Source organism: Triturus cristatus, chromosome 2_1 (assembly GCF_964204655.1).
Source record: "Triturus cristatus chromosome 2_1, aTriCri1.1, whole genome shotgun sequence".
Classification (NCBI taxonomy): Eukaryota; Metazoa; Chordata; class Amphibia; order Caudata; family Salamandridae; genus Triturus; species Triturus cristatus.
In genome coordinates this window covers 771,797,980-771,824,629 of record NC_140581.1, presented here as the reverse complement: position 1 = coordinate 771,824,629, position 26,650 = coordinate 771,797,980, and the positions used below count along the sequence as shown (strand labels likewise).

The window sequence follows — 26,650 nt, the reverse complement described above, 5'->3', positions numbered from 1 at the left end:
CACCATGATGGTTGCAAGAAGTGATGTGAGCAGATTGCAGGGGTGGGAGGCAGTCCCAATGCTGAGTGCCTGGAAGTCTAATATAGATTGGTAGATGATTGCTGAAAAATCAGTATATCAGGCACCAGGCTGCCCCTAGACGTTTATGAAAATATGGAGCCCCTGGAAGAGTACCAAAGAGGCTGAACACTAATGGGGTTATTGGATGGGAGGCCTGAGGAAGGAAGAGAGGAAATGTACTTTAGTTATGAGTGCTGTCATTTGCATAGATAAATTTGTGTGAAGGACCTGGCCATACTCCCTCTGGGGTCATGGGCAAGTTGTCCCGCTATAACAGATACAGTAATTGACTGGCATGCCTCAATTCTGTTGGTGGATGGCAGCCAGTTTACTACCTGTTTGAATTAAAAATCAATAAAATGGATTGTAAAAAAATAGAAAATGTAAGCACCTATGTGTCAACATGATGATACCGCTCAAATTTCAAGAATGCCAATAGGCATGACACTACTCCTTAACCCACTTAAAATGGTCTGCAGTGATTTAGGTAAGTAATTAATAATATTTCAACAAATATAAGGCCCAACCTCCAATAGCCATTCACAAGAGCTTCAGAAACAACATTACCCTATGCTATATTTTTTTGGAACGGATACCAAGTTTTGAACATTAATGTATAAGCATGACAGATGATACAAAATAAATTTGCCAGATTGACAAAAGTGTGGCATGTTGTGCCATGAATTTGGTCGCCCTCACTACATTTCAGCAGGGCACAGAGGTACAATGTTAATGTTTTTAATGCAAAGGCAATCAGCAATTGCAGGAAATCAATCTTTTTCTGCGTTGTCACTCCAGATTTATACTCTACTCGCTTTGCTGGTTTAGAATTCTGTTCCCTTTACCCTTGGTAACCAGGAATAGAGTGCCTGTGCTTATCTGTAAACATGGTAAATTGGCTTATTCCTACTTTGCATATAAAACTTGTCTGTGAGTCCTTAGTATATGGGGACAAAAGTGCTCCCAGGGCCTGAAAGTGAAATGCTTCTTGTGGGCTGCAGCACCAATTGTGCCATCCAGTGTAGTGAAAACATGGCTACAGGCTATGCTGTGTAGCCTGACTGCTACTTGTAATCGGTGAAAATAACCCTTTTGTCAGGTAAAATAAATATCAGTAAGTCAACTCTATGTAAGTCTTGTAGCCCACAAGGTAGGGTACTTGGCATTTAAAAGTAGGACATGTGGAAAATGAATAAATCTATGTCCGTACAGTGACAAGGCTCAATAAGCTTTTTTCACTTTGGCAGGCCTAGCTGTCCTTTGTAGAAAATCAGAGTGCTGATTAAAACTATAACACTGGTAACTCAGGAAAAGAACCAGCTAGAAAAGTAATTAAACCTCAATTTCTAATAGTACCTAAAAAACGAATTAAATGGTGAAGTTAGATTTTTAATGGATATTAAGAGAAGGTAGCTTTTAGAAAGTTACCTGTGCCCTGCCTGAGGTGGAGGCTAATTTGCATTAACTCTTAAACATCTCCCAGCCCATGCTCAGATTAGAATAGATGTGAAAGAGGTAATAAATAACTTCAAGGAGCAAAAAGGCTGTCCTAAATGGTCATAGATGGCTCCTCTAAACTTTATAAACGATTCAAAGTGCAGGCTTTATGCATCCTGTGACACCACACAGTCAAATCCTGCTTGACTGGTCTGTTGAGCCACATGTAACACTTGGGGCACACTTGAAAGGGATAGAACAGGATATCAAGATAATTCTTCTGTATCAAGTCTGTTATCTGAAGGACCCTGCTTTTGTCCTAACAGACTTCTGTCTCTGAATTTGTTGTGGGTATAGTGCATGCTTCATACTAGATAGACTGGAGTATACTGGTGATTTCCCAATGACTCTCTTACACATACACTTAACCCTGAGAGCCCAAATTCAGTGTGACTGAAGACTATTCCCAGCTTAAAAATGCCCTGACATATGGAGTGTGTTTGCAGTAAGGCAAACAGGAAATGATGAAAAAGTGGGTATGGTTCTACCCAGGAACTTTTACCCTATTGCTTAAGGAGTGCATAGGAGTCACTTCCACCCACCTTCTGCTGTCAGGCATAAATGTGACAATTTAATTAGCTCTCTAGAATACTTCTGGACCTGCTGAAGAACAGAAGTGGATTCCATCTGCTGTCCGTTACCTGCGAGGAGTCCTAAAGCACTAGACCTGCTCCTCCTTGTACACAGGTCACAAATATCAACTTCAAAGGACAGTAGACTGACATCCTGTGTCGTTACAGGGACATCACAAGCTGCCGGAGGCATTTTCCCCTAAAGTGTCCAGCTGACGAGTGTCAACTGAACTTGACTGTCTATGTTGTTGGCCTGCCCAGTACCCTCAGAAATTCTAAACGCCCTCCTCGGGGGCCCTGGAGGCCGTAGAGGGGTACTTCTGCTCTTTGCTGGGGCTTAAAAGACTAATTCAGAAGATAAAACTGTTGAACATGACAAACCTGGTTGATGTATTCGAACCGCGCTCCATCAGGGTCAGTCTGAAATTGTGCCTAGGTCCTGGCCTACCGTGGCTATAGACTATCATGGATTCTTAGCACATTTTTGGTGCTATTTCTACTTAAAACTTTAAAAAAACTAATATTTTCTGTTCCCCTGATTGCTCTTTTGCCATTTTGGTGCCATTTTGTTTTTTAAATTCTATTTATTTTTCTGAATCCTGATTGGATGTAGCACATCAGGTGGTGGCACTCATGGTGAGCTGACTGTTGATGGACTTATTGAGAACTTTCACTTGGTAGGAAAGAAGGGAGATAGCCAGGTGGTTGGCCAGTTGGCTTGGGTCGGCTGGAGGTTTCTTGAGGAGGAAGTAGACTGCTGTGTATTTCCGGGAAGGTGGTAAAGGAGTTCAGGATGTGGGTGAGTGTTGTGCTGGTTGGTGATGCACCAAGGTTGAATGTATGGTGAGGTAAAGGATCGATGGGGTCCCAGAGTAGATGGTCTGCATGATTAATACTGTTCTTTCTCTGGCGAGGATCTTCCATCTGGTCAAGTGGTCATCTTGATTGGTGATGGGCATGTTGGTGGTGAGATTTTCGGGATCTGACTGGTAAGCAAAGTTGCTGGTGCTATTTGTGATTTTGCTGTGCAACAGGTTGGACAGGTTGTCGCAGAGTTCTTGCGAGGGGGTCATATTGGAGGTGTCTGTGGGTGTGGTGAATTCTTTGATGATTGAGAATATGTCTTTGATGCTTTTGGAACTCTCTTTGATGTGTTCAGCTGGTGTCTTTTCTTGGTTTGTCCTGCTGGTGGGATCATCTGAGTACGGTTTTGAGGGTGGTTCTGTCGATATCTTTGCGGCTGGTTCTCCATTTCATTTTCTTTCTAGCTGTTTGCAGGGTTTTTTGGTGTCCTAGAGTTCCTTGGTGTACCAGCTGGCTTGAATGTAGGCGCTTCTCTGTTTGTTGAGTTTGAAAGATGTGAGGGAGTTTGTGTAGTTCTTGGGCAGCTGTTAAAGTTGTTGATTTTGGAGTTGAAAATGTCCTTAGGGCTGGGTGGGTCCACGTGGACCATATTTGTTTCTTGGATTTTGCTCCAGCTGTGGCTGGATAGATTAATCTTGGTGAGTGGGTAGGTTTGCAGTGTGTTGATCTGGAAGTGAATTAGGGAGTGGCTTACCATGTGGGGGTGATATTGAATTGATGTTGATGATGTCCAGGGTGGTGAACATGGGGTCCAGGATGTAGGTGCATGGTTTCTGGGGCAATCTGGGTTAGTACGATGTTGTTAAGGCTTTCTATGAGTGCTGTGAAGCAAGGATTGGTAGAGTCCTCCAGGTAGAATTTGAGGTCTCCGAGGAGTACGAAGGCTCTAGAGTTCATGGTGAGGGGGTGATGAATTCTGTGATGAGATTGGTGAAGGCAGCTTGCAGTCCCAGTCAGTTAGCATTGGGTCCATTAAGGGTGAAGTTGCTGGAGATTTGAAGATCGAAATACAGATGTTCCAGGAATGGAATGGAACTCGTTCTGGTTGCTGAGCAGGTAATGGTATCTTTGCAGATAATTGTGACTGGCTTCTGGTGGCAGTCTTTTTGTATGATTGTGTAGCCTGCTGGCATTGCCAATGCAATGTCAGGTGCTGATGTTGAGTTGAGCCAGGCTTCTGTGAGGAAGAAGAGGTCCTGCGTGTTGCTGTTTAGCAGGTCCCTGATTTCAGTTATGGGTTTTTTCTGAGTGAGCGGGTGTTGAGTAGCATATGAGTGAGGTGTGGGATAAGCAGTGGGGTGCCAGTTTGCCACTGAATGTGATGTTATGTGGATGGTTTTTTGTGGTGGCTGGTGTTTGTGTGGGAGTGTTGGGGGTTGCTGCAGGTGAAGAAGCAGGGGGGGGCAAGAGAAGGCTCCTGCTGTGGTGTGGGTTACAGTGCAGTAGCAGTGGGGGGAGAGGTATCCTGGCTTGAGAGAGTAGAGGAGTGCTATGATGTATTGACAGAGGGTGGTGGGACCAGGGTCCCATGCGCAGATGGTCTTGCCTTTGACGTTACTTTGCATGCCAGCAGTGAGCCCACTGTGCTAATGAGTACCAGTCACCATTAGATAGGTCCTGGGACGGGTCTAGTGAGCAGTGGGTGGGGCTACGCAGCAGAAGAAGACACAGGAAGAAGAAGCAGGCAATGACCTGGAAAGACAAGAGAAAGGTGCAGAAGGGCATGGGTGGGCAGAGAGCGCACAGGTGAGGAACCTGAATGGCCACAGGGATGCAAACATTAACATGCAAAACAAGCAGAGAACCAGGGGGGGGTCAAAAGAGCACAGCAGTGGAAAGAGCAATACACAGAAGAGGTGTGTAGAAAAGTGGCTGAAAAGAGCTAAGGCAGAAAGGCAGAATATGGAGTGAGAGATGAAAAAATGCTAAAGGGAGCTACGGCAAAGAGGAAAAAGCAGACAAATGGGGTGAAAGAGATGAAGAAATTAATGAAAAAAGGGGTGAAAGGTGTGAAGAAAAGTGGCTGAAAAGAGCTAAGGCAGAAAGGCAGAAAATGGAGTGGGATTGCTAAGAGGTCTTCAGAAGCCATGCCGCCTTTCTCCACCACTCTGCAAACAGGGCTCCTGACGCACTACTGGTTGTGGGGTTGAAGTCCATTTTACTCCTGAGGGACCTTGAGGGCCATGCAGCCCTCCTGCTACCTCCTTTAAGTTCTACACAGCAGGATTCCTGTGAGTTGGTCGGAGGCCTAGCTCCCTTTTCCACCACTCTGCAAATTCGACTACTACTGACAAAAAGATAGAAATCTACTGAAAAAAACAAAGGTTATAGGGACATTATAGTTAGGAAATGGAATTAAAAAATCTTTAGAAATTCACTGAAAAAACCAAAGGTTACAGAGATGTTATAGTTAGGCTCAGGGTTCACTCATACAAAACTAGTAAAATTGAGCTAACTTTAACTCATGCCCCCGCAATGCACTTCTTATGATCTCACATATTACATCACTCTTGACATGGTCAGTGACATCACTCATGACATTACTCATCACATCTCAAATGACATCACTGATGACATCGTCCACAAAATCACTAATGCGCCCACTCACACCCCCATGGAACCTTTCATACACCGACTCCCACACAACCATTCACAAACCCATTCACAGACACATACCAGTACTTGCACACCCACTCACTGACTAATAGATGCACATCCACTTACATTTACAGTTACACACAAACTCACTCATACAGATATTAACACATACTCACTCACCAATACAATCAGTGACACAAGCACACACTCACCCATAAAGCCACTCTCACATTCACTCACTCACCCATACAGTTACTCATATACCCATCACTCACCTACACTGCCTTTCACATACCCAGTTACTGAACACATCCACTCACTCACCCACACAGCCATACCTACACTCAATCACCCATACAGCCCTTCACACACACACTCACTGACCCATGCAGCCACTGACTCACCCACTCATTCATTTATAAAGGCAGACACAGATACTCACACAGCTATACAGGTACTCAGACAACCAATCACTCACCTATACAGCCAATCACGTATCCACTCACACCCCATACAACCACTTAGACACTAACTGACAGATTGATACAAACATTCACGCAACCAGGCAATCATCTATACATTCACTGAGACACCTAATCACTCACTTATACAGTCAGTCATGCACCTACTGAATCATCCATATAGGCACTCAAACACCCACTGATTCACCAATACACCTTGGTGTATATATATTTAACACTCATAAACGTTTTTAAACAAATCACAGCCACTGGATGATGTTATCAGTGATGTCATCAGTGATGTCACTGACCATGTCATGAGTGCTGCAATATGTGAGGTCATAAGCAGTGGATTGCGGGTGCGCAAGTTATAGTTAACTCAGCTAACTATAATTGCTGAATTTCTCAGGTTTTTTACGGGGGAAATCTGAGCCTAACAATAACATCTCTGTAACCTTTGTTTCTTTGGGTTTTTTACATTAGTAGGAACATCAAGAAGTTGTTGACGTGCACCACACCTTATACAGTATACTGTCTTATGTGTCCATGCGGCCTACGTTATGTGGGCAGCACTATTCATCCCACGAAGATCAGAATTCTGGAACACATGCGAGCGATAAGCAAAGGTGATGAGACATATCCTGTAGCACGACATTTTGACAAAATACATAATCGTAACAGGGATGAGTTGAGCTATTTTTGTCTGGACCATGTACCGATGAATCCTAGAGGGGGTGATAGGATACTGAGACTCCGGAGATTGGAGTCGCGGTACATTATTGATCTTCAGACTAAAACACCATGGGGTCTCAATAGCAGCGAAGAGTTGGCCGTCCACTTAGGAGAGTAAAGCATTTATCACCATATTTCTTTGAAGCCTGTTGAATTCCCTATGACTGTTGCACTAGGTACACAGACTTGTATATATGTATATATGTACAGATGGAATTAGGAAGATTCTGATCTTTTGTATTGGTTCTCCTAACTTTTCTTGATTGATCTCCTAAATTCACTGATTAATGAATTTCCTGCATAAGGTATTGAGGAAGTAAGTGCTAACCCACTCCGACATTTGTTTGGTAATTAATGATCATGAATGTAAGATATATAGTGAGTGTATAACTTGGTAGCCGTAGCCATGATTTATAATTTGAAATGTTCTTTTCCTCCAAGCTTTTGCCCATCCAGGGCTTTATAAATGCATAGGAATGTAAATATGTATATAATTTCAATTAATGAACAGAGCATATTTGTGTATACTACCATCTTGTTATGCTGGGATTTAGGACATTCCAAGATGGCGCTGACATTAGGGAGGAAATGTCAGGGACAACGCGATTTACGTTTGTCCCTTGTCAATGTTTATGGGTTGCATGGCGAGTTGGCGCCTCGGTAAACATTGATGAAGGTTGTTACCGAAACGCGTCTGTTTTGTGATCGTGTAAGTTTCCAGTAAATAAACTTTGGGAACTGCCCCCCGTGAGTGCTGTCTTTCTCCAGTAAAGTTGGATGTGAGAAGGGGAGTTGCAGCGGTAATAGAATGCGGGTACACCCCCGCACTAAGAAGCACCCGCCTGAGAGTGCACCTGACCGGTGTGTTGGAGCAGTAATATATATATATATATATATATATATATATATATATATATATATATATATATATATTATATATATAAAAAATTACATTCAGCAGGGTTTGCGATGGATCTGCAAATCAGGCTGATATTTGTTTAAAAAACAAAGCATGGGATCCCACTATTCATTTCCTTTATGACCCCGCGTGTGCCAGGTCCCTGGGAAATAAAAAAATTAGATGAAGGGACGTGCGCGAGCCCCCTCAGCTCTGTGTCCTGCCACCTCCCAAGGGCTTTTCACATAATTAGGTGTGGGGGGTTACTGCCCCTCACACCGCAAAGGGACCACCACCACCCTGGGGCTACTTTTCAAATGGGAGGAGTGCCATGTGGCCCCCCTCTTGGAGCTGTAAATGGCAACGGGGATCACCAGCCCCCAGGGCCAGCTCCAGCAATGACCGGGGGAGTCCATTCCCGGGACATTGCTGTTTGCTATGGGATGGCGGAAGCATTGCTCACGCCATCCCATAGCAAACAAGTGCTCCACTTTGAACAAGTGAGAGCACTTCTTTTTACCGTCAGGGAGCTGCATGTCAGCATATCCATGGGGTAAAAAGCCATTCCAGATCCCTCAGGAGGCAGGAGCCGGCTGGGACCGTGGGGGCCTTCAAGCTCCCCCATGGTCTCCAACCAGCTGGCCATGCAAGAGAGATGGGGCCCCGGTGGAAAGAAATGGACCAAGAGGGCCCCCCTCCCTTTGTTTATTAAAAAAAAAAAATGCCCGAGCCCTGGGGAATGGGGTCCTCGGGCCGAAATCAGCCTGAAGAGGGGGGCCACAAGGCCCCCCTCCTTAAAACATATATATGTCGAAGGACATAATGAAATGGTCTGGCTCCGGGGAATGGGGTCCCCGGGCTGAAAATAGCTCAGGAGGGGGGGCTGCTCTGCCCCCATTCTTTAAATTGGAGAAAAATGGCCATGCGACGGGGATGGGGTCTCCCTCCCCTTTATAAATAAAAATAAAAAGACAGCCTAGCCCCGGGGGATGGGGGCCCCGGGCTGAAATCGGCCTCGTGAGGGGGAGCATGCAGCTCCCCATTTTATTCTGATTAAAAAAATAAAAAATGGGTCAGGCCACAGGGGATATGGTCCCTGGGGACCAAAAAAGGATCATGGGACGGGGGACCACACAGCCCCCCTTCCAAAATAAATAAAAAAGGAAGCTGGCAACTCGTTGGAGGCCATGTCCCCTCTCAGCACTAGTCTGAAAATACGTCTCCTGTCACACTCTTGGTTGGGGGATGAATTTCCCTGCACTGCAGAGGGTCCTTAGGGGCCAACTAGCCCGCTTGTTACCTCAAAGCAAGCCCCACAAAATGGGATTGCTGAGAGGTGGTCGTAGGCCACACCCCTTTTCCCACCACTCTGCAAACGCACCTCTCAATGCACTGCTGGCGGGACGATGAGGTCTCTTTGTGTACTGATGGCCTAAGAACTAAAGTGGACTTCATCTCCCAACCAAGAGTGCAATAGGAGGCACATTTCCAGAGTGGTGGAGAAAGGGGGCGTGGCCTGTGATAACCTCTCATCAATCCCACTGTGCGGAGCTTACTGAAGGTAACAGGTAGCAGCGAAGGGGACTTCATCCTCTAACCAAGAGCACACCAAGAGGCGTGTTTGCAGACTGGTAGAGAATGGGGGCATGGCCTGGTATCAGAACTTAGCAATCCTGCTGTGTGGAACTTATGGGATGTAACCGGAGGGGTAGTTGGCCCACAAGGACGTCCTTGGGGCCAATTAACCCTCTTGTTACCTCCAGTAAGTCCCAGACAATGGGATTGCTAAAAGGTCTTCGAAGGTCACACCCCCCATTTTCCACCACTCTGCAAATGCGCCTCCTGGCACGCTCTTGGTTGGGGGATGAAGTCCACTTTACTCCAGAGGGACCTTGGGGCCAAGAAGCCCTCCTAGTAGCACCTGTAAGTCCTATGTAGCGGAATTCCTGAGAGCTGATTGGAGGGCAAGACCGTTTTCCCCACCACTCTGCAAACGTGACTGCTAGTTAAAAAACCTTCAAAATTCACTGAAAAAAACAAAGGTTAAAGGATGTTATAGTTAGGAATTAGCATTTAAAACACCTTAGAAATTCACAGAAAAAACACAGGTCAAAGGAAAGTTATAGTTAGGCTGACATTTCACTTATACTGATGGAGCAAGGACTCGTATAAAAGAGACTTGCTCGGATGCGATCCTCTCATAAAACTCATAACACTGTATTAATTATGTTTTGTGTAAACTAATTTGCACCACAACCCATATTCTAGTTAGAATGACGCTTGCATATGTGTTTTACTAACAAGTACGTTGAGTGAAACATAAGATGGCTGCTAACGCGGGAAACTGCACTGCGCATGCGTCAACTACATCTACGTAGTATGATGATCTTTTGCTTGGAGGGAAATCTTCGCAGCTGCACAATCGCATCTAAAATGGCCGCTTGAGATCTCACATGCGAAGCATCTGCCTTGCTGAAACTAAAATATGCAACTTACTAAATGCTAATGCGGGAAGAGCTATTATAAGTAAATGGGATTAGAGTAGAAATAGGTGGTAAACAGTGAAATCATTTTACTTTGATTTTAATATGTTTCTTTTTGACCTCTCTATTAGTTCGTATTTGGGCCTCCGTGCGATGCTAAAGTCAATACTTCACGTGACTCCTCACGCAGGCACTGAAACAAAAAGCCAGAAGCCATGATGCTGTCATTGAAACCCGGCCAAATCCAACTTGTAACATGTCCTGGGAACCTGATGGACATCCTCAGTGCTGAAGGGAGCTGAACGCTAAATGTATACATTGTTGTTGATAAAAATGTGAATACGGGTGGGAAATAAAGCTTGGGAAAATAAATTAATGGGCGGGAATGTTAAACAGATCTAAAGAAATTTATTAAACTTAGCATGGTGTGATGATCATCCCCCCTTGCCTTTCCAATCAGAATTAGGAGTTTCATAAGGTCGAAATATTAAGGGGTGGTACATGCCATTAGAAAAGTATAATTGAGGTAGTTTAGTTAGTTAGAGACAGCTCGTGTTGCTGAGATGCTGAGAGACCAGGATGATGTCCGAGAGCTGAACGAATGCTGAAGAAAATCGATTTGCGGAACTTAGAACCTGAACCTAATTAAATTAGAAGACGATCTCGGAAGAATCGAGGAGTAAGTTAGTGTCAGAGAGGGGTGCGGCGCAGGCGTCGGATCAAGAAGAGGTCATCTATCCTGTCCTGAATCCTGTCCTGAACCTTTGTCGTCTGATCTTTCCCAGGGGACCCTCCCAGTTCCTTGGCCAAGGGGTTGGTTTCCACACCATTCTAGGTAATTATACTTCAGTGTAGTATGTCATTGTACTGCTCTCTCTGTCCTCTTTTTCCTGAGCACTGTCATTGAAAGTCTCATTATTACAGATAACTGACTAATTGGTTCAAGTGTTGTCTTCCTTGGAAAAACTGAGTTCTTACTGTATTAATTTTTCCTCTCATGAATTTAACTAGATAAAACATTTAAAACTTTCCCGAGTCTGTGATTATTTAAACCAGAAAGAAAGATCTATGTCATTTCACCATCAACTAGTTCCAACTAAAAGGTCCATTGACCAGAGGAAATAACTTTTTGATCAGTGAAAGATTAGTTTAAATTTGACAGGTAGCTAATCTTATAAAAAGCAAATAGAAAAATGTGACCCCCAGAGGGATTTACTAGCCTATGTAAATGTGTGTGTGTGTTTATGGGCCCAGGTGAGTATATGGTAATCGAGTACCAGAGGTTAATAACCCACTGGATCAGTACAAAACCTATTGCATTCAGCCGTTATAATTAGCTGAGCTAACTATAACTCGTGCCCCTGCAATGCACTGCTGATGGCGTGACATATTACATCACTCATGACATGGTCAGTGACAGTAGAGGGAGCACAAGACCTCATGGTTTTCAAAAAATGGGCTGCAAAGCAGCAAGACGATTTCTGCCAACTTTCTGCGGTATAGTTCCCATGTTTGCTTAGTTCGTTATCGTATTGCATTCCCTTCATATTTGTTGTTTTGTTCCCTTTTATTTTTAGTATATTGCGTTTTCCCTGGTTTGCTGTTGACTCATTTCCTTTACTCTCTTAGATCTCTGTGCTCTATGATCATTGGTGAAATTGGTTCCATCGTTACAGCTGCTTTTCCTCCCTGTCCTCCGGGTGCTTCTGGACTTCCGTGAGTTTCCTCCTTCCTTCAGGGCTCATTGTTGCCATCTCCTCTGAAGTATCCAATCAGTGCAAACTGCCTTCCCTTCCTGTGAATTCTTTAATGTATGATACTATTAAAACAAAGTAATGTCACTTGATCAGGTCATGAAGAAAAAGGGTATAAGTTTATTCTTCAAGTTATATATTCAGTTACAGGTTAAAGGAAGATAAGTTTCATGCAATGCCCCACCGGGAGCAGCCTCCTTACTGCTCAGCCAATACACTCTAACTGACTCTTGTCCAAGCACAAACACTCACAGCATTCTGATGACCTCACCACTGGCTGAGCAGCATGGCATAGAACAACAACGGAGAACATGCATTATATCAGGAAGTAAATTACAACAGATACCTTTATATATTTATTATCATTGTGCTACTTGTTATTTTAGGGCCTTCAGCCCCCGAATTTGAGATCCTTCATTACATTGCCATCCACTCTGGGAGTGGAGAGGGGTTCTCCTGTGATGGGTCTTCGCTGGTCTGGGGGGGTTTCTCTTGCCTTACTTTACCCCTATACACGTTTCTGTGTTCTGGACTGATCGGGGAGGTTGCTCTACCATCCCACCTCTCGGTAAGTCCTTATGGGGAGTTTTGTAGCTCATCTTTTGAATTCAGAGTCTGGCTCTTCCTCATAGAGATGAGTGCATTCCTAACACCCACTTACAAAAAATTGCATTTGCACATCCTGTGAGGAAAATGAGGTCTGTTATAACAAAGCAGAAACTGTGCCTCATTCTAGATGATATGCTAGAAACAGTAGTGAAGGCTAAAGAATATGTCAATTTATGACTCCAAAACAGACAAGGGGCTTGATTCTCATATTGAAGGTGTAGAATTTTACACCTCTAAATTACTCTGATGTTTGCTGTAGTCCAGCTGTTGGGGTTTGCCCAAACAACGCTAGCAGTACTTGTGGAAATGGTTGTCTTATTCCATAGATAATATATTTCCCTTTTATAGTAAAACCCTACTCTACAACCCCCAAAAAGTTGGGGGCATTCCTGCCCCATTTTATGCTAGAAAACATTTTCACTTCTGCCCATAAAAGGAGAACAATTGCATCTGTTTCTAGAGATCGAAACTTCTTTCAAATTATTTGTGCTGACCTACAATTTAACATACAAAATCCTACCTCTAACTTTAAACCCGCAAAAGTGGCAATTCCAGTGTACTTCCAGATTTTGTGCATTCATAAGTGCCCACTGGAAGAATTAAATTCCACTAATACTACTGCCATGAATCAGGATTCAAATGATAGCCTCACAACAAGCAAATATCTTTATAAATCCGATGTTAATGAACCCAGACTTGAATATAACCTGCAAACTGAAGCCATCACCAGGGCTGAATTGGCCGTATCAGGCAACGAGTGTTTTCCCGGAAGGCTGGAAAGATAGGGGCCGGTTTTGTTACTGGGGGCCGGTTTTGCAGCAGTGGCGTTTCCAGCCTCCCAGAGCCAGGAAGAGCTTCCCCAGGTGATGGTCCGAGAAAATTACGAGGCCTGCTTTGGGTTCCTAGTCCGGCCTTGGTCATCACTGATAGAGAGATTGTATTTATGTGGCCTGAGGTTGAACACTCCTCTTTAACCCTGGGCCAGATTCCTAAACTTTTTGTAAAATGTAGGTGCCCAATTCTGAAAATTTGCAGCATGGAGGGCATTCCCCATTACAGGCTCAAATCAGATTAGTCAGTTTAAGTGACTTTAGTGGGCATTCTTGAGGGGGTCTTAATGAAAAGTTTGGTGAACAATCGTGAAACAATGTATGTTTTGGTATTCAACTGCCAGTTTACAAATTAAAAATAGTTTCATACTCGGAAAGGCACACAGATTTTCTCCTGTCTAGAATAAGCACGTTTTGATTGTGGGGATGGGGAGCAAACTCTTTCAAAGTGTATGTGTGTGTGTGTAGAATAACGGGTGCCAATAGATTATATGTGCAAAGCCCATTTGCTGCAGATTTTCACAATTTCAGTGCAAAATGCAGGAATACTTATGCATGAGTACTTAGGGAAATCTAGAACTGTTGTGAAGTTTCTTTACTACAAAACTAAGTGTTTAAACATTTCAAAAAGTCATAATGGGATCTAAATGTAAGAGCACTTCGAAGACAGCAAATGTCCATCACTTCTCAACCTTCTTTCAAATGTGGGTACTTTTACTGTTCAAAGGCCCCATTAGCTTTCTGTTTATCTTGGGTTTACAATAGGTAATCTAAAATATAGAAGGTGGTGTGTGCTCCCACATTCCAGCCCAAAATAATGTGAAATGTACTCTTTGATGCATACTTAAAGCAAATATTTTTTATAAGCCAATACATCAATCAAATATCTCCCCAGTTTTGCTTCTTACACTTTACTTTAGTTCTTAACTTTAGGAAACTAGCCAATTCACTTAAGGAGAAGAGACACTTAGTTCAAGTCTTCTCTGCACATATGCGAATGATAAGATCCCAGAATTCACTTTATGTGAACGCTGAAATCATTTACTAACTTTATTAATGTGTTACATTGGACGTACAAGCCTGGGGATAGGCGATGGAGGGAGGGGGGAGGGGCAGGGTGGGGTGGGTTGCTGCGGCACCCTCAGAAATAACCATGCTGGAGTTCAGAAAGTGAATGAGCATAAGTATGCCTTGAAATGTTGTCCTTGTCTTGTTACATTTGCTGCGGGTTCAAAGCCAGAGGACAATGCCAGGCCTTTTCTTCTGACAAAGTTCTGCTTATTCTTTGAACATGGAGATTTGTGTTTACCTTTCGTTTTCAGAGTGCAAAGTTAGCAGATTTTGTAGAGTGAACTATGTAACAATCATGCCTGAGTACAAGGAGTGTGAAGGAAAGCCTGTAGGATGTGATGTTTTTCTAAACCACTACAATTTAAAAACAAGTAATGTACCGTACAAATATTTCAAAATATATCAGCAGTGAAGAAAGCACAAATGAAGCACTGTTCTTGTAATTCTGAAGTGTGATGGAAGCAAAGATTTTGAATAGGATCAAAGCAAATCAGGACACTTTACTTGGTGATGTGCAACTGATAATTATTCACTGAAACCTTATTTCCACACCTTGTTTGTGCGCTATGTAGTTTCATCAGTAAAACTGCAGGTCTGTGGAAATGTAGTGACCCTTTCAATGGAAAATGTGCTGTCTGTAAATGAGAGTGCGCTACCATGCCATGCGATACTGGTACATATGCAACCATGTGCTCCAACCTGCACCACTGGCTACAGCCACACCCTTACTTCTCTCCAGCTGAATAGGCATTGCTCATTTGCTTCACTTGTTCTAGTGTGACACTAGTATTTTTCACCATCCCTATGGCTGCCGTGATATAACAGTGATGATAGCACCCTCGCCCTGAAAATTGTTCCAGCACCACTGAGTCTCTCATTCTGAGTGCCCCACTGGTCCAAAATAGGGTGCAATATCTTGTTTGAGGCCAAATTAGGATTATAAACCGTACAAAATGTTCCCACCCAGCGAATTGTTCCTACTGTAAAATAATGCATCTTGAAGAACCAGGCAACATATTTGTGGGGAAAAACAAAAGATTCTTCTTTCGGATCAGAGGAAAACGTGGTAATTACCAAAAATAATTACAGTTCTGAGCTATGAAATGATACTAGACTCAAGAAATAGAAAAACACTACAATATCAGTATTTAAGGGTGCAGAACTGCCTTGCTGAACACCAATCCAATCAGAGCATTGGGCAAAATGTGGACAGAGGGGCAAGGATGGAACAAAGGGAGAGGCAGAGAAAACCAAGCAGCGTGATCTGAACGAAGAAAGAAAGACTCAATTCAGTCACTAAAGTATTCTTAGCAGAGGGAAAGTTATCAGATTCCTGCACAAGAGACTGGAATGCTTACAGTGAAAAAGTACGGTTTTGAGTGGCATAGAGACATGTTTGATCATACTCGATGTTTCCAAATAATCCCGCCTACTTTGTTTAAACCGCTTTTTAAGAAATCGTGTATTTTTGTGGTTTATTGTATTTCTACATTCCTTTCACATAATGACAAGAATGGGGCTCAGAGGTGCATATTTACAAGCCCCTATCGCCACAGGAATATCACTTTAAGTTACGTTCCTTTGCCGATATGTGCTTTTCCTTATTTACAATGCAGAGTTAAGCCTGCTGCCTTGTAGATAAGGCAGTCTTTCACATTACACTTAGTGTGAAAGGGATGGGCAATGGGTGCTATGGTGGGCGTTCCACTGCAACACCCATTGATTTTGACCCTGCGCCATATTTACAAGGGTGGCGTAAATAAGAGGTAGCGCCAAAATTAAGACTAGGGAAAACCTTGTCTTAAACAGGCAAAATAAAGAAAATTGTTAAATGTATTCTTGTTTTTGATGTTTCCACGTGTGCTGCATTGTGCAGCACACATATAAACAGCAAAAGGCCTTTGATTTTTTATGTGCAGGAAGGTGACCCGTCCTGCACATAAACAATCAATAAAAAAATGACGTTTTGCAACTTCAGTGTGTGCTGCATTCTTGTGAATACGGCACATCCCTGTATTTTCAGAATACAGAAGTTTGGCATTAGCAATGTTTGCTTAACGCCACGCTTCTACATTCTGAGGTAAATATACCCCTGAGTTGCTTTGAAATCATAAAGCACAACATAACTGGCTTTCATATTTTTTTGTTTAGAAAATCCATGCTCTAAATGTCTCTCTCATTTGAATTGCAGTTCCAGTATTATCACTTGGGAAGACTTTAAAAGCATGGCCGAGCTGATAACATAAACTATTTGAAACCCTTTTAGGCGCTGCCTTTGAAGTTGGTGTTCTCGTCCTGACCATTGGCCTCCCAGCCGTGGATGCCTCGCTGGTATCCAAAGGGAAGTTTCCAGCTCATAAATAAACGCATGCAACGCTACACGGGGCTTCAAATATTTGATTTACCTAAACAAATGCATTAAAATCAGCCCTTTTCTTTTTAAGTGTTAGTTCTTTGAAACACATACATGCGCATTTCATAATATTATTTTATGTCAGGGGACAGTAATAATTCTCTTTCCTTGGAACAGTATACTGATTTAGTTCTCCCATATGTTTGTAATGTATAAAAATTCAGCAGCAGTGTCTGGCTTTCATTTTCTCCAACCAGGTTGAAATGTAGCTCCTTACCTCTGCTGTTAAACTGTAATGTGGTTCTGTCACGTTTGTATACGGTTCGCGCCTTTTTTTTGTGGGGGGGGGGTCGGGTGGGGTGGTAAAATGCTGCTAAATATATACCTTTTTGTTGAAGGTCAAATTTCATGCATCCTTATATAGTCCTGCTAAGGATATATCATATGCGTTAACGCAACATATCTTTAAGGGACACCCGCTACATACAGTGCGCCATTTGAAAGTGTTGCTGTTGGCTCCTATGTCGCCATTTATCCCTGGGCGACTTAATAACTTTTATTCAAAAACTTAAATACAGCAGGGGTGAAGCATGGACGCTCCCCTCTGCACATGGAACTAGTTATACTATAACCTTGGAAAGGAAAGACATGTAATACCTGCCCAAACATCTATGTTGACCATGAAAAATGAAACACTGAACACTATACACTGAAATAAGCTCAAAATGTGAGTTACAACAGGGCGTCTTGAGTCTGGATCTGAGAAGCATCAGTGAATGTGAGTGATGAATTTCTCGGCAGATGTTTCCAGAGGAGAGGGGCTGTCACAGAAAAATGCCTGTCACCTCTGTCCTTGCATCATGGTATAGCTGTGACCATAAGGCTCTCTTGTGTTGAGCACAGAGGTGAGTATGTGATAATATGTTCTTGTTGCTGTTTCGGGGATGTGCTTTGATGCATTTATACCTGAGGCAGAGAATCTTGAATGTGAACTTAACTGGGAACCAGTCTAGGCTTTTGATATGAGCACTAAAGATGAACGCTTTTTCAGTCTAAAAATCCCAAAATCAGCCTCACAGCAGAATTTTGCACTTCTGGAGTCGTCTGATTTGGTAGGCTAGCAGGCTGTTTATGTCCAGTTTACAAAGGCTTTTGTCTTTAGTGAGGATTCATTCTAAATTGTCATTCACAGAATGCTTCCACCGCCCTTTACACATGTAGCCCTGGAAGGCTTTAGCAGTTTTTTTTCGATTTTCCATATTTTTACCATACATACTTTTTTCAGAAAACCTTCATTCCAGTCCCACATCCCTGCGGAAATCTTAGGGCTCTTGCCAGTATCCTGCCACTTCTACTGAACATGACTTTACTCTTTTCTCCTGCAGTAATATATCTAATATAACTGATCAATCTATCATACATGCTTCCCATCCTCCTCCAAAGCCCTCCCTGCTATCCCAATCCACTCACCTTATTCGACTTTGAAGCGGGTTTTTATTTTTTAATTTGTTTGCAAATATATATATTTTTTTCAGTTTTTTAAAACATAACCTTGCAACATTCTGAGATCCTGCTATTCCAATGCGAAAGTGAAATCAGGCTGACCTTTTGAATAATGTTTCATGTTTCAGATAAAATGTATGCCCACACCAAATGAGCAGCTATTCACAACATGAGTGGCCTGATCATCTCCATCTTTGGAGCTTTGTGAAGGAGGGCTTAGTCCCTTAATGATGAGGTAATGCATTTAAAGGCCATTCAAATACGATGCTCACGGAACAGTTCCGCTGACTCGTTTTTGGTAAAACGTTCAAGGATATTTAAAAAATAATAAAATTCCTGCAGTATAGTTTAAAAATATTTAGGGCAAAGTTAGTTTATTTTCTTACCTTCATCACACATAAGGAAAATATTTTCATTTTTTAAAGCAAATGCCGTGATTTTAAATAATTTGGCATCCACTTCTGTTATTATTTTTGGAAAATTAGAAGGGGGCTGCTTTTAAAAATCCATTATCACTCCTAGGTCCAACGTAGGTGAGCAAATTGTTAAGTGTTGGTTTAAGTATGGAATTCACAAAACAGGAGTCCTAGGGAACAATTTCATGATTGGGTTAATTTACTTTCATGAGGGTGGGGTGGTCAAGGGATGCTATGGAATGTTGGTGAACACACTCGACTATGTGAGTTTGTGAATACTCACAAATCTTTCCATTATCCATGTTCATCCTTGGTAAGGTAAACAATTTGCACCTGTACCGATAACATGAGCTCGATGTACAAATGCCACCTTATTGGACTATTTCAATATTGTTTCAATTTGAAAAAGATTATAATTTTAAACATATCTAAACGGGAGCATGTCAGAGGTACGTGAATAAGAAGTAAATAAAAAATAGCAAAAACCATACTTGTATATTAAACAAATTATTAAAAAAAATATGGTTGGACAACAGGATTACCAATAATAATATTATCAAAGAACATGAAGCTGCTTGTTGTTGCTCTGCTCATTCCGGGGCCCATTATTTTCTTTCCCTCCAGCATCTTCAAGGTTCAAGAGAAGAAGAGGGGACAGAAAGTTACCCACAAGGTTTACTTTCAAATGAAGTTTGGCATAAAACAGTTAGGCGAATTTTCTTTGGTCTTTCTAGAAAGACCTGTGCGAAAACAGTTGAGAATTTTTCCATCTTGACAACTGGGGAGAAAGGTTTCGGGTACAAAGGCAGCAAATTTCTTCGTGTGATAAAGGACTTCATGATTCAGGGTTAAGACTTTACCCGAAGAGATGGGACAGGAGGGAAAAGTATCTATGGTGACCGATTCCCTGATAAGAGCTTCAAGCTGCATCACTATGGACCTGGATGGGCCAGCATGACCAATGCTGGCAAGGATACAAATGCGTCACAGTTCTTCATAACCACTTTGAAGATGTCACGGTTGGATGGGCAACCTGTCCTATTTGGAAAAATCATATAGAGAATATACATTGTGAAGAAGAACAAGACAATCAAGACAGATGGACGAGACAAGCCACTGAAAGTTGTTGCTGCCAAAGACTGTGAGGTGATTGTGGTGGAGAAGTCCTTTGCAATTGCAAAGAATTAACAAACCTATTTCACTTTAGAAAAACATGTTTAAGAGGTTTTATGGACAGACTGGGAGTCAGCTTGGCTTGTTGTTTTTTCTGCTCCCACCCACGCCCAGGGAGCCTTGATCTACCATAAGCTGGACTGGATGGTTACAAATTAACACTTTTTTAATTAATTGTTTTGTAGTTTGATCAGCAACTTTAAATCATCTCCTGCCTGAAAAACCAAGGGTTACTTTGGCGTTTGACTTCGCAAGAAGGCTGTCCTGGAAACTCTCAAGGTTGTTTCTGTAAGGCATGCTGCATACCATCAAGTGATATTGATTAAAAACCAAATCAGGCTTGTGATTTCTGGGTTGAAACAATGTAATCAATAAAACATGATTGTGTTTTTTTATTAAAAACAATATATATATATGTATATATATACATATTCACTTAAAAAACCATAGGTTTCACACATGTTATAGTTAGCTGGACATTTCACTCATAAAAAACCATTGAAATTCCCCCGTTATAGTTAGTTCAGATAACTATAACTCGCGCGACCGCAATCCACTGCTGATGACATCACATATTACATCACTCATGACATGGTCAGTGACATCACTCATGACATCACTGATGACATCATCCTTGTGATAGAGTGGCGGTCGCGCGAGTTATAGTTATCTGAACTAACTATAACGGGGGAATTTCAATGGTTTTTTACGAGTGAAATGTCCAGCTAACTATAACATGTGTGAAACCTATGGTTTTTTAAGTGAATTTGCAAGGTGTTTTAAAAGCTAATTCTTAAGTATAACGTGTGTGAAACCTATGGTTTTTTAAGTGAATTTGTAAGGTTTTTTAAATGCTAATTTATGTATGTATTATTATATTTTTTATATATTTATTTTACAATAAACTACCTATGTATATAGTTATAGATTGACTGTATCCTGTAATATGGAATGGCTCAGCTCTTTTTTTTGAATTTGGATAAAGTTGAACAGCATAGTTAATATCTTCTATAAACGTATAAACAGTTTAAAATATATATTTTTTTAACGTTTTTTTCACGGTGCGCGCACCCCGCGATTTTTTGAAAAAGAAATAAAATGGTTTTTTCACCCTTCGGGGTCCTTCAGGGACCCCCTGACAAAGGCTAGGGGGTCAAGAACTCTCTACCCTGCCCCCTTTTCACGTTGTCCACCTTTCTTTTTCACTGTCACACACAAAATGGTGGCCGACACTTCCTGATTTCGACCGATTCGAATGTTGACTGACATGTAACCACCAATCAGAATTACGCTCGCGCACGTTATAGATATTATAGATATTTATGTACTTTTAACTGCAATTTTCTCAGGAACTACTGAACAGATTGACACCATATATGCAAAAGGCACATGCCTGACCTGAGGACTACCTCTTTGCCAAATTTCAAGTAATTCTGTTCAGCCGTTCGGGCTGTACCTTCGACTAAAGGTCCTATGGGAAAATGCATGGGGAAAACGCGTTTTGGGACCCCCTTTTTTTCTCAGCCCCCGCTTGACAAATCACCCCGCGACTTTCAGGGTAGGAGCTGAGCGGGGCGCCCCATTAGTTTTGAAAATTTCGCGAGGATTCGTCAACCGGCGCCAAAGTTATTCAAAATAGAATTTTCAGATTTCCTATGGGAACTCGGTCCTAACTATAACTATCTACTGGCGACCGCCAGTAGATAATATACATAAATATATATATTGTAAATAACAAAATGTTTATCTTAAAAACGTATGAAAACGTGTTTGCTGATTAAAACTTCAAATTCCGAAGAGAACTCATAATAGGCGTTATCGCACCTGATAAATAACACACCCCATTGTATCATTATATATTGGGGGCAATAACAAACACTTTAGCATGTCATCAGTCCCCTAAGTGGCAATTCTCTGCCATGGAATTGCAAGCTGATTACCAGCAACTCGCACTTTGGCATGAAGATAAATAGTGTGGGTTATTTTAGTGTCCAACTGTGAGACACAAAGGAGTACAACAATCATTGATTAGCTCTAAGTGGTGTACATATTTTATAATTTCCATAGTCCTGAGGTAACCAGCAGAGTTCTGTCAGCTTGAGTTTCACCCTATGCAATAGAGGGCTTATTCATGAGAGCCCTGGGTCACTTTTGCACCATGTAAAGTGGTACATGTGTGACGCAGGGCTCCATAAAGATTTATAAAACCATACAAAACCACCTTGCGTGGCTTTGATTGGCCTCATAAATCATGAGAAAGATGACGCAGCGCAAATCGATGTGTCACCTTACTCTGCACCCGGGAGGCAGTCCATGGGCATTGCAGTGGGATTTGGCGTAACTAGGAGAAATAGGTTTATTTCTCCTCTTTTTTTCTCTTTCCATGAGTGCGGCATTCTGCAGCACACGTAAGAGGAAATTGCCTCTGCATGCAACAGAGGCACCCTTGCACCATGGTGTGAGGGTGCCCACGTTGGCGCTAGGCTTCCGAAATGGCGCCAGCGCATGCGAAAGGACAGGAATGCAACATATTCCTCAAACATGGTGCATTCCTGCCCTTTCACTTTGTCATTGGGCAGCATAGCAAGGTGCCTTGCTGCGCTATCCTATGCCAAAGTGCATTAAATGAGAGCCATAGTCTCATTCTAAGTACATGCAGCGGAGCCATATCGTGTACCTAGAATGAGAATGATAACAATTCAATAAAAAGACTTAAGACAAAAAATGACTAACCAGCCACATAGGGTGAACCTCTGGCTGAACTTTGTTGTCCAGAACTTCAAATTGCTAGGTCAAGAATTCGTTGGCATAGCCCCAACAAATCCCTTCAAGGCAGGCAGGGCTGCTAACTTTGATTTAGTTGCATAGCTAGGGGGGAGCGGCCTGCCCCGGGCGGCACAAGTTTTGGGGGAGGTGGCCTCCCCAGTTATCACCTGCTGTCTCGGGGTAGCAACAGCAAGCCCCCCGCTCCCCAATGCGTTTGTCGCAGGGCAGAAAATGGAGAAAATACTCAGCAGCAGCACCCCACTCTTCACTGTGACCGCTGTGGGCAGGGAATGCAGGGACTGCCACGGGCGGCCACAGGGCTAGCTATCCCACTGCTTTTATTGCTACGTCACATATGTTTGACATTTTATCACCATCTACTAAGGAAAATACAAGGTATATGTCTACAAAACACAGTGACACCGATTGTTTACATGACTGTACATATATACTTTTCAAATGAAAACAATATTCTCAGAATTGACGCGTACTCTACCTGGCATCTACCATTTGCACAGATATCTATTCCAAGTTGCCCGCAAGAAGTTCCATCCATCACTTTTTCTGCCAGACGAACGTGTTGATCTTTACCAGCAACAGAGCATAATAATGCACAAGGCTTTTCTACATAAAACAATAAGAAATGAAGTGAGGGGGATAAAACTGCATCAGAAGAACATATTGAAAAAGACCAATGCAAGATCAGGTAACTGTGTTAATGTAATTTGGAGAAGCGCAGTAAAGTTAGTGTGATCACAACAAATTAACTCCTGTCTAGCTACTTACGCTTGCTAAACTTTCAAATAAAAATCGGTGGCGATTAGTCACACAAATATAGTATTTAAAAAAAAACAGACAGTATCACATAAAATGAACACTAAACAAGTGCTAATTTAAAACAAGTCTATCACACGTTTTGGGGGTGACTGGTGTCTTAAATAGTCAGAGCTGCAACAGCAGGATTTTGCCACCTTTGAAGGTGATAAATGTCTATTTAGTAAATGTAAGGGAATGTGTTGCTTCTGTCTGGAAATGTAAGAGTGTTTGTTGCCCCAGCAGAATACAACACAATAACATACCACAGATCAAAGTAATAACGACAAAAACATATAGGGGATAAAGCAAAAATAGACAGAACAGAAAGCAACATAATGACAACAGTACAGGAAAACAGTTACACAATCCAAGATTGTAGCACAAAAATAAAGCAATACAAAAAACAAGATGATACAGCACAGTGGGAGGTGTAGGGGGTGTATCAAAATGTGGAAACACTGGCCAGGCATTGTGGAATTTGCCATTTCCTCCAGTGCTTATTTTGTAGGCAAGTACTCAAACCTTATTTACCGCCATGCACTGCTAATTACCCCACATATTACATCACTCATGACATGATCTACCACATCATTGATAACCTGACTACATCATCTGAAATGACAGAATTAATGACAAGACCGTACATGGCAGGGGCATGAGTTATAGTTACCTCAGGGCACAAGTGGTGAAGGTCAGTAGTTTTGTTTCACTTAACTATAACGCCCCAACTACCTTTGGTCATTTTTTCAGTAAAAAGAAAATATATATATATATATGTAGAGTCCTGCAACAAAAACCGGTCTTGTTCACACTGACGGGCAGGTGGAAGCACACAGGTGCTGCAGGACCGGTAATTAATATCAGAAAGAATCCAGGAAGGCTCGCATTCCAAAGGTTAGATTTCAAAATACATTTTTTGGCAATGCGTTTCCCCCTCACTTGGGCTTCATCACGGCCATAATGGTAAACACAGTGCCCCATCACCCTTAAAAACAAAAGGTTGAGTGATCTCATAAACACTGAAAACATACTTTGTCGTAATTTACAGGCTTAATCCTCATACAGTGATAATATTTACGATCTGAAAAATCCACTTGCACATATTGATGTCAAAACATAAGACTCAAATTATAAATCAATAATAATGTTATGACATGAACAATTAAAAGGAGTACAATTTCAAATTTGAGCCAAGTGGCTGAGGTCAATAACACATAAATACTCATATAAGGCCTATCAAAAATAGAACAACATTTCTAAAGTGCAACACTATATTGTTTTATAAAGCATAAATGCAGAGGGCAAAAACTACATCACTGTGCCTTCTGTGTGAATGAAGGGCAAATTTGTGTATATCCAAGTAATGAATATATGAAAGGCTGTTACAAAACAATAGAAAAATTCAACTAAATACTTCACTCTATTAACCAAGTGCAACAACTGTGCTAACACCCTGTGTACACATAACAAATACCGTCTTATGACCACTACAAGATTGCATCAAAAACAAACATTGCTCCTGTAGGGTAACAGAAGAAGATCCCTCAGGTACTGCATATCTATCACAGAGAAATATAATTATAAATAATGCAAAAAGGAAAAAGTGAATTACAGAAAGATAATATAGTGTATTTTTGAAAGGCCTTATAGTAAAAGTTTTTTGACTTGCCTATATCTTTGGCGCCATTTGACGATTCTTCACTACATTTTTCCCCAAAAAGTGACTCGGGAATTTTTTTGTGCATGGAAAGTTTTGGGTGATCTGTCAAGTGGGAGCAGAGAAAAAGGGTTAGGGAGTAAAAAAAAAAAGTGTGTTCCTATGTTAATCCCCAGAGGAGTTTTGAACATGACTATAGCCTGAACCACTGGACGGAATTACACCAAATTTGGCATAAAGTTGGATTTAGTTTCGCAGATCTCGCTTCAGTTATTTGGTGTAATTCATTTCAGTAGTTGTCAAGAAATTAAATGAAATCCAAATTTGTTTATCTATAATAATGACAAGCTCGTGCAGAGATCTGCAGAACTTTGATTGGCTACCAAAATTTCAACTGGGAAGTGTTGGTGCCATCTTGGGACTCGGCTTCAGCATGAAGCATGAAGAAAAAAGAAAAGGGGGCAGGTTAGGGACACTCTGAACCCCTCCTCCCCCCCACCAGACTTGGTCTGGTGTTTCCAGAGGGATCCATGCAGGGCAAAAAAGTGCAAAAGAAATTGCAGAAAATTTGCAAAATCTTTTTCAAAATCCAAGCACATGCTTTTTTTTTTCTAAAGGGCTGCGGGGGGGGCGAGGGGTGAGGGGGCATGTCCTGAGGGCATTTTTAGAAAAAGGGAGCAAGGTGCACAGGGACCCCCCTGAGGCTCTTTGAGCCCCATGGACCACCATCTTTTGGGGCTTTATTTCAAATAATGGAGGGGTGCCGTGAGGATCCCCCTCCTGGGCTTCTAAGAAGCCAGAGGGACCACCACCTCCCTGGGGCCTTGTTTTGATTATTGGTGGGGGATCGCGTAGATCCCCCTCCTGGGCTTCTAAGAAGCCCCGGTGACCGCAATCTCCCAGGGGCTTTTTTTTTTTAGAAAGAGTGGGTCCGTTCTCGATCCCGGGAACCACCACTTCCACAGGGAGGGCCCATGAAAATCAAAGGAAGGGGACAATGCGGCCCACCTCCTGAAACCATATATCGACCTGGGGACCATCACTCCCCAGGGCCAGCTCCTGCTATGTTCTGGGGTGTCCATAGCTGTTTGATTTTGCTTGGCGGTAGCTTTAACATCTCCAGCCAGGCAAAAACAAAAACTCTGCTTCCTGCAAGTGGGAGCTTTCAAACAGTTTCTGCTTGCTGGAAGCTGAGGTTTCATCTCTTTCCCTACCCGCAGACATGTGGGCAGAGAAAGAGATTAAACTATCGCTCTTGCACACAGGGAGATGCATTTTCAGAAATTCGCTGTGTGCAACATCAATGACAGCTTCCGCAGGAGGCGGAAATCTGTCTTGTACCCAAGGGGTCTTGAGACTCCTCCCGCAGTCCCAAAGCACACCGGATGCCTTGGGTAGGCTCCAGCACACCCAAGGAAACAAGGCCAGGCCATGGGGGATGGGTTCCCCTAGGGCCAAAATTGGCCTGGGGAGAGGGTAGTGCATTTCTCATTCAGTTAAGGCTAGGGCCCGAGGGGGATGGGGTCCCCCGGACTAA

At 42.3% G+C, this 26,650-nt stretch overlaps 1 protein-coding gene and 1 pseudogene across 1 annotated transcript in view; one reads left to right on the top strand and one right to left on the bottom strand.

The window, feature by feature from the left end:
• Nucleotides 1-26,650, bottom strand: part of ADAMTS19 (ADAM metallopeptidase with thrombospondin type 1 motif 19) — a 1,193,695-nt gene that overhangs the window by 257,491 nt on the left and 909,554 nt on the right. Inside the window, exon 14 of the mRNA XM_085632713.1 lies at nucleotides 23,137-23,264. Coding sequence (XP_085488839.1) covers nucleotides 23,137-23,264 — 128 coding nt within the window. The remainder of the gene's footprint in view (nucleotides 1-23,136; nucleotides 23,265-26,650) is intronic.
• Nucleotides 19,261-19,889, top strand: LOC146865860 (peptidyl-prolyl cis-trans isomerase B pseudogene; annotated as a pseudogene).